Source organism: Corylus avellana, chromosome ca6, assembly GCF_901000735.1.
Source record: "Corylus avellana chromosome ca6, CavTom2PMs-1.0".
NCBI lineage: Eukaryota > Viridiplantae > Streptophyta > Magnoliopsida > Fagales > Betulaceae > Corylus > Corylus avellana.
The window spans coordinates 30,078,550-30,086,028 of record NC_081546.1 but is presented as its reverse complement, the minus strand read 5'-3'; the positions used below and the strand labels follow the sequence as shown (position 1 = coordinate 30,086,028).

Sequence of the window (7,479 nt, the reverse complement as noted above, 5' to 3'; positions counted from 1 at the left end):
CCGACTGCCATGGGAGGAGGGAGTTTCGACTCCTTCCCCTCTCCCTCCTCTTCTTGCCTCATCGGAGGCCTAAAGTGCCTCTTCGGAGGTCTTATCCAATACCTTTTATGTTTTACTTTTGTCAAATAACTGTATTGCTCCCTCCTCCATCGCAAAACGTTCAATCTTTGCCTTTATCAGCTGCTCTCAACCTTGGTTCCACACCCTTCATGAAATCTTGAATTTGATTTTTTCTAAATCAGATTTATCCATTTCAAGAAGTCACTACCGTACACGAGCCACTCCACCTTATTCTTGGGCATTTCTACTAGCATCTGTCACCAGCTTTGTCCTTGATTAGCCACCACGCCTGCGAGTAGATCTTACTCGCAGGTGTGTATGCCCCCCTCACCAACGTGTGACGTCTAATCTCCGTCGCTCTGCAACCTTCCATTACCTTTGTTGGTCTCCTGGATCAAGTTGCTACATCTTGACATTCACTACCTAAGCGTAATCTTCACACGTAGGCAAGTGGCTTATACGCGCCGATCACTAATAACTAAGGGTGTCAATAATTACTGGGAAATCGGAACCAAAACCGGGAAACCAGGAAATCGGAAATTGGGGACCCAGTTTCGATTCCAGTTTGAAAAATCCAAAAATAGGGTACTTATACTCGATTTTTACTGGGAAACTAGGAACCGGGTTTCCATTTTATTTAATAATAATAATTATTATTATTATTATTATTATGCTAAGTTGAAATTTTCAGACAGTCAATTTGGAGGATATGAAAAATGGAAAACAAAGAAATATATTGTTTGAATATTTATATACATATATATTTATTGTTGGTAATTTATATTTATTGTAATTTATATGTTGTAATATTTATATATATTATTACTTTAGTGTATAATATTAACATCTAAACAAGATTTGATGGAATTCTGATGTTGGGTTTATTGGGTTGATTGTAGTAATTGTTCATTTTCTGATGTTGGGGTCTTAAGCATCTAGATATTTGGTCAATTTGGTCACTTATTTGATGCATTTCTTTGCATAAAGTTTGGTTCTTACAATTTCTTAGGCTCACAATAAAATATACTATTTGAATATATATAAAATATTTATTGTTGGTAGTTTATATTTATTGTTGTAATAATTATTTGGAACAATCACAACAAAGCTCCTTTAATTTAGACAAAAACACTAATAGATTTTTAAAAAAAATGAGTTAACTTATGAAAAAAAAAAAAAAGGCTTATTTTAGGCCCAATACCTAAAATAAGCCCAAAAAACAATTTTCTTAAAAAATCGGTTACCAGAACCGGCCGGTAACTGGGACCCCGGTTCCGGTTCCGGTTTCTCAAAACTGAGAATTGGGGTACCCCGGTTCCGATTCTCGGTTTTGGCCAAAAATCGAGAAACCGGACCGGGTTGACACCCCTACTAATAACCTCTATGGGCAGTTCTGAATGACCCATAGAGTTATATTGTGCTCTAACTAACTTAATTATTTATTGTATATAAGTTCCTATTTATAGTTGAATAAGTTGGCCTATACAAATAAATCTAAATTGACTTATACAAGAAAACATAAATCAATCAAATGAATATCAAAATATATTATAACACGAAAATGTTAAAAGTTTCAACTTTGGTTGGTAATTAGCTCTGTAGATTTTTGTTGCAGAAGTTAAAACAAAACCAAAAAAAAAAAAAAAAAAAGTCTTGGGTATTAGGGAATAAAGTTTTTGAAATTGGGCAGCGGTTATAAATTTCTTTGCTGGAATTTGATTTTGTGGTAGCATAATGTTTGATGTTTCTTTTTTTCTTTTTTTATTGATAAATGTTTGATGTTTCTTTTTTTCTTTTTTTATTGATAAATGTTTGATGTTTCTGAGGTTTACCTAGCTAATTGACATGCTACGCCAGTTTGAAGAAAAAAAATTAAAGCATTAAAAAAAAAAAAAAAGAGCGGAAAGCGGATTCGAGGGTTTTCTAGTAGTACGTTTATAAAGCTCGTGGAAGGAAGCGTGTGTTGCGTTTAAACATTTAAGTGAGAGGCAAGGTGTGAGGTTTTCTTATTTCTCTCTAGTGTTAGGGTTTAAGTGGTAGACTGAATCGTAGAGGGAAGTAAGAAGAAGAAGAAGAAGAAGAAGAAGGAGAAGAAAATCATGCACGCACCGGTGCTTGTTCTCAGTAAGTGTGATCTGCGTTTCTTTCTTTGGTTTATCTGTCCTTACTTTAAATTAATGGATTCACTGTGCAGAGGACTCTTTGAAACGCGAGTCCGGAAGCAAGGTGCAACATGCTAATATCCAGGCTTCCAAGGTGCGATATTCATTTCTTTCTTTCTTTCCGTAGCTCGCATTGTATTGTGAATTTGTGATGCTTATCATATGCGACGCCCAAGCATTTCTTGATTTTTTTCTATTTTCGTTTTGTTTAATTTATACTTGGACAGGCTGTTGCTGACATTATTCGCACAACATTGGGTCCAAGATCCATGTTGAAGATGCTACTCGATGCTGCTGGAGGTAAAAGAGTTTTTTTTTTTTTTTTTCTTTCGATACATTCATCATTATACATAATATATATGCCTTTTTTTAACGAAAGAAAAAATGGGATTTCTTTACGAATGGTAATGTCATTGCAAATCAAAGATTTTCGACAGCATTTTCTGTCTTGGCTTCTTATTTCCTTTTCTTTTTCCAACTTTGTTGCTATCAGGAATTGTGGTGACTAATGATGGAAATGCTATTTTGCGTGAGTTAGATATTGCACACCCAGCTGCAAAAGCACGCTCTCTCTCTCTCTCTTTCTCAACTGATTTACGATATTGTTCGGCATAAATTCCTTTTTTATTGCTTCTTGCTTTTTTTTTTCTTTTTTTTTTTTTCTTTTTTTTTTGGTACTCTCTTGGAATTCTGGTGTTCCATCGTGTCTATTCTTCTGATGTATGTTCCATTTTGTGTTGGTAGCAGTCAATGATCGAACTAAGCCGCACGCAAGATGAAGAAGTGGGAGATGGAACAACATCAGTCATCGTTCTTGGTATGTTTTGACCATACAACATCTGGACTGTCATACTCATCTTTGCAACAAATATTTCCTTTGTGGAGTGTGACAGATTGTTTTTGTCTTTTGAGTGAGTGATAAGTTTAGAGAAGTCTGTTTCTGATTGCTCCAATTTGACTTCACAGTCTCATGACATTTAGCCTGTGGGTTAATTAGCTGCGTCTATACTTGAGTGAGGAATGCAAGTGCTTGTGAAGAAGGAATCTATTTCTATGGTACAATTTATGTTAATATATTCCTTGTTTCTCACATTTGGGCTAAAAAATTTGTTGAAGCTGGTGAAATGCTCCACGTTGCAGAAGCATTTATTGACAAAAATTACCATCCTACCATTATCTGCCGAGGTAATGTTGCTAGTACTTATGATAGTTCTTTTTTGCTTGTGGCTAATCACTTTTTAGTAATGATATGTCCAAGCTTTATTTGATCTACAGCCTATAACAAAGCTCTGGAGGATGCTATTGCTGTGCTTGACCAAATTGCAATGCCCATTGATGTGAAGGACCGTAAGTTTTTCTTTTATTTTGTTTGTGTTTTAGTATTGATTTCTCAAGAATCTGTTGGTTCTCAGACCAGGATGTTCAGTTGAGAGCATACTTTGTCCATTCCTAAACCAGGAGTGAATTGCTTGATTGCCGCAATCTTCTACCGATTATGCTTTCCTTTTCCTCTTTATTGGAGGAACATATGTTACTTATGAATGACAAGTGTGTATTTTTTTCGCGCAACTGCATGTTAGATTAGTCACAGGATTTTCTGGCATATGATTTATTTTCTTTCTTATTTTTTAAAAATGTAGTCCATTCTTTTTTCTTTTTTTTTTTTTTCTTTTTTTTCAATTGTTATCGTAGATTGATAGTTCAACTTCTGATTTGGGCTCATTTTCAACAATCAACTTTGAAAAATTTGACATTGGGCAAGCTTGTAGAGATACAGTGATGATTCAGTTTTCTAGGTTGTATCCTTCACCTATATCAATTAGATTGAAGGATGGTTCTTGACCAATAGCATCTTCCCATCTCATAAATAAGGGATGAGGGGCTGGATCACAGTTTCAACCTCATATGCATGTGTGGCTAGTGCAAAAAAGAAGAAGAAGAAGAAGAAGAAGTAAGATTAGGATACCGAGCAATATTAGAAGCCAACTTTAGGTACTCATGCGCTTAAGTGATTAACTTGAGCAACACCTGAGTTGTTGGACAAGTAGTTGCTTCTTATTTATAACTGTCTCTAATGAGCAATAGCTAGACAAGTACGCATCTTTTGCTTTTTTTTTTCTAGGGAAGTAGTTCACATCTTATTTGTGGGAATATGCATCGTATCCATTGATGCTAGCTATCTCAATTATTGCACATGGAAGTTGTAACATTTATTTATGATGAAAAAAGCTTGTAGATTCCTTATGTAGAGCTTAGACTTGCTTTTGTATTGTGCACATAATGTATGGAATTATGTGGCAGGTGGAACAATGTTGGGGCTGGTTAAGAGCTGTATAGGCACAAAATTCACTAGTCAGTTTGGGGATCTAATTGCTGTAAGTATCTTCTATTTTTCAAGATTGTTCATGTGGGTGTCTTGATAACCATTCTTTTCTCTTTTTCTTTATTCATCTTAAGGCTTTCTAAAAATGCTTAGATCCTTTAGATGTTGCCACAAAATGTGGGTACGCCTTTGTCTTTGAGACATGCAAAATTGAGATATGTGCCTTATGCTTCAATAAAGGGGGGTAAGATGAGCTGTGGAACCTCACGTTGATGTTTTTTGTTTTTCATCAAAAGATTCAAAAACTCTACTGTTAAGATTTGTGCTTCAGAGTTTTTATTTATTTATTTATTTTTATCACATCTTCCTCTCCCCTTAAATATAAAAGTCTGGATCTAAAATTCGTTATGAACTTGCATTAAAATTGCCGTGCTGTTTCCTTACTTTTTAATGTCAATAGAAGATCCTTTTGCATCCACCTAATTTCCTGCCAAGTCATTGTTATATTTCACCTGTTCCTTTTTATTTGTTTCTTTCTTCTTTTTAAAACATTGTATAAAGCATGGCCTCAGCAACCACAAATGTCTCTTTTACCATTATATGGAGACTGCATTTTAACATTATATCAGTTGTTTTAATTAATATGTTTTCTTTGGTAAACTTTCAGGATCTAGCTATAGATGCCACAACAACAGTTGGTGTTGATCTTGGGCAAGGCTTGCGCGAAGTGGATATTAAGAAGTACATTAAGGTTGAGAAGGTCCCTGGTGGACAGTTGGAAGATTCAAGAGTTCTTAAAGGAGTTATGATTAACAAAGATGTAGTTGCCCCTGGAAAAATGAGGAGAAAGATTGTCAACCCACGCATCATTCTTCTGGATTGTCCCCTCGAGTACAAAAAGGGTGAGAACCAAACAAATGCTGAACTGGTTAGAGAAGAGGATTGGGAAGTCCTGTTAAAAATGGAAGAAGAATACATTAAGAACCTTTGTGATCAGATAGTGATGTTCAAACCAGACTTAGTAATCACAGAGAAGGGTCTTAGTGATTTGGCATGCCATTATCTGTGCAAGCATGGAATCAGTGCAATCAGAAGGTTGAGGAAGACAGACAATAATAGAATAGCCAAGGCATGTGATGCCGTTATTGTGAACAGACCAGATGAATTGCTGGAGTCTGATGTTGGTACTGGAGCTGGGCTGTTTGAAGTGAAGAAAATTGGGGATGAATTTTTTGCATTCATTGTTGACTGCAAAGATCCAAAAGCTTGTACTGTACTTTTAAGAGGTGCCAGTAAGGATCTCTTGAACGAAGTGGAAAGAAACTTGCAGGTACTTAATGATGTGAGCATCAAAATTATTCTGTTTGGGTAGGACTGTGTTCTGAATCCTATTTCTATTACAGGATGCCATGTCTGTAGCAAGGAACATAATAAAAAATCCAAAACTTCTTCCTGGAGGTGGTGCTACAGAGTTAACTGTCTCTGCTACTTTAAAGCAGAAGAGTTCATCTATTGAAGGCATAGAAAAGGTGAGTGGTCGTCTCTTGTGTTGTTTGGTCACTATCATGTAAATCCAAGTCTGAAGTACTTTTAAGGACAATCATTTTTTAGTGGAAAAATTAAGGACAATCATTTTCATGATTTTGTAATGCTTATCTTAATTGTTTATGCTTTGTGGTTATAAAACAGTGGCCTTATGAAGCTGCTGCCATAGCTTTTGAGGCTATACCCCGTACTTTAGCACAGAATTGTGGGGTGAATGTGATTCGAACTATGACTGTGCTGCAAGGAAAGGTAATCATTTTTCTTCACAAGAAGATATATGGAGTTGACAAATATATTTTAAAGTACATACCTGTTCTTATTTGTTAGTCTTAAACTACTGTAGCATGCAAATGGTGAAAATGCCTGGATTGGCATAGATGGAAACACTGGAGCTGTTACTGACATGAAGGAGTGGAAGGTACGTTGAAATTGTTCTATGTGGGCTTTTGTTCTTGTGTTGTTTGGTGTAATTTCTTTCAATCACTAGAAATCCAAGGGTAACAGAAGCAATGTCTTTTTTTTTTTTTTTTGTTCTAAATCTAGTGTATGGACCACAAACTTATCTGAAATGGTTCATTAATTTCCCGAAATAATCACTTGTAGCAAATTGTTTCAGATGATATGGAATGATGGAACTTGATATCTTATTCGTTAATATTTTAATTTAATATAGTATTATAAACCAAGTTTTTTTATTTTTTGGAGGAATATAAACCAAGTTCTGTGTGTTTTGCTTTCAAATATGCTAGTGAATGAAGCGTATGTTTACTTATTCAAATATTGTCAGATTTGGGATGCCTACAACGTGAAGGCGCAAACCTTTAAGACAGCCATAGAAGCTGCATGCATGCTTCTTAGGATTGATGACATTGTCAGTGGGATCAAGAAGAAGCAGCCCCCTGGTTCCCAGGCTCCATCAAAGCCTAAGATTGAGACTGAAGCAGATGCTGACAATGAGCAAATACTCCCTGACTAGGCATGAGAACAGTCAAACCGACTATGTTTTTTAAAGTATTTTGTAGGAAGAAGCAGTTGGTAGGGTTTTGTTGGGCTTTGACTTGAATGCCCTGAAAATTTTGGATCCTTGCATGTACTGTTGTTTGAAACCTCTGGTCTGTTATGGGAGCAATTGTGAACTTGTACTTAAACAATTTAATTGTGATTTCTTTCATGAACAGCATCAGTATTGTTGATGGCTTCTCCTGTCTATGCGTTTTTTGGGGTAAAACCAGTTAGTGTTAGTGTTACTATTGACAAGGTTGCATATATGGCGGAAAATGAATCCCCAGTTTAGTCGACTGTAGTGTTGTTTAAGGTCGGTCCAGGCTCAGAGCTGACATCGGTATACTGAGCCTAATTTTTGCTCTCTCAAGTTATATAAAGATTTGG

The 7,479-nt window shown here is 35.8% G+C and overlaps 1 protein-coding gene across 2 annotated transcripts; it reads left to right on the top strand.

The window, feature by feature from the left end:
• The first annotated feature begins 2,018 nt into the window (after nucleotides 1–2,018).
• On the top strand, nucleotides 2,019–7,267 carry LOC132184779 (T-complex protein 1 subunit gamma). 2 transcript variants are annotated; one of them, XM_059598528.1, is made up of 13 exons: nucleotides 2,019–2,184; nucleotides 2,255–2,316; nucleotides 2,450–2,522; nucleotides 2,716–2,783; nucleotides 2,970–3,039; nucleotides 3,339–3,407; nucleotides 3,498–3,569; nucleotides 4,524–4,597; nucleotides 5,213–5,875; nucleotides 5,949–6,074; nucleotides 6,235–6,339; nucleotides 6,434–6,508; nucleotides 6,878–7,267. In XM_059598528.1, the coding sequence occupies exons 1-13, from the start codon at nucleotides 2,160–2,162 to the stop codon at nucleotides 7,064–7,066; spliced, it is 1,671 nt and encodes a 556-aa protein (XP_059454511.1). In that variant the 5' UTR covers nucleotides 2,019–2,159; the 3' UTR covers nucleotides 7,067–7,267. The 2 variants fall into 2 exon arrangements, with proteins under 2 accessions (XP_059454511.1, XP_059454512.1); XM_059598529.1 differs by lacking the exons at nucleotides 2,019–2,184; nucleotides 2,255–2,316 and having other exon boundaries at nucleotides 2,716–2,751.
• The last annotated feature ends 212 nt before the right edge of the window (nucleotides 7,268–7,479 follow it).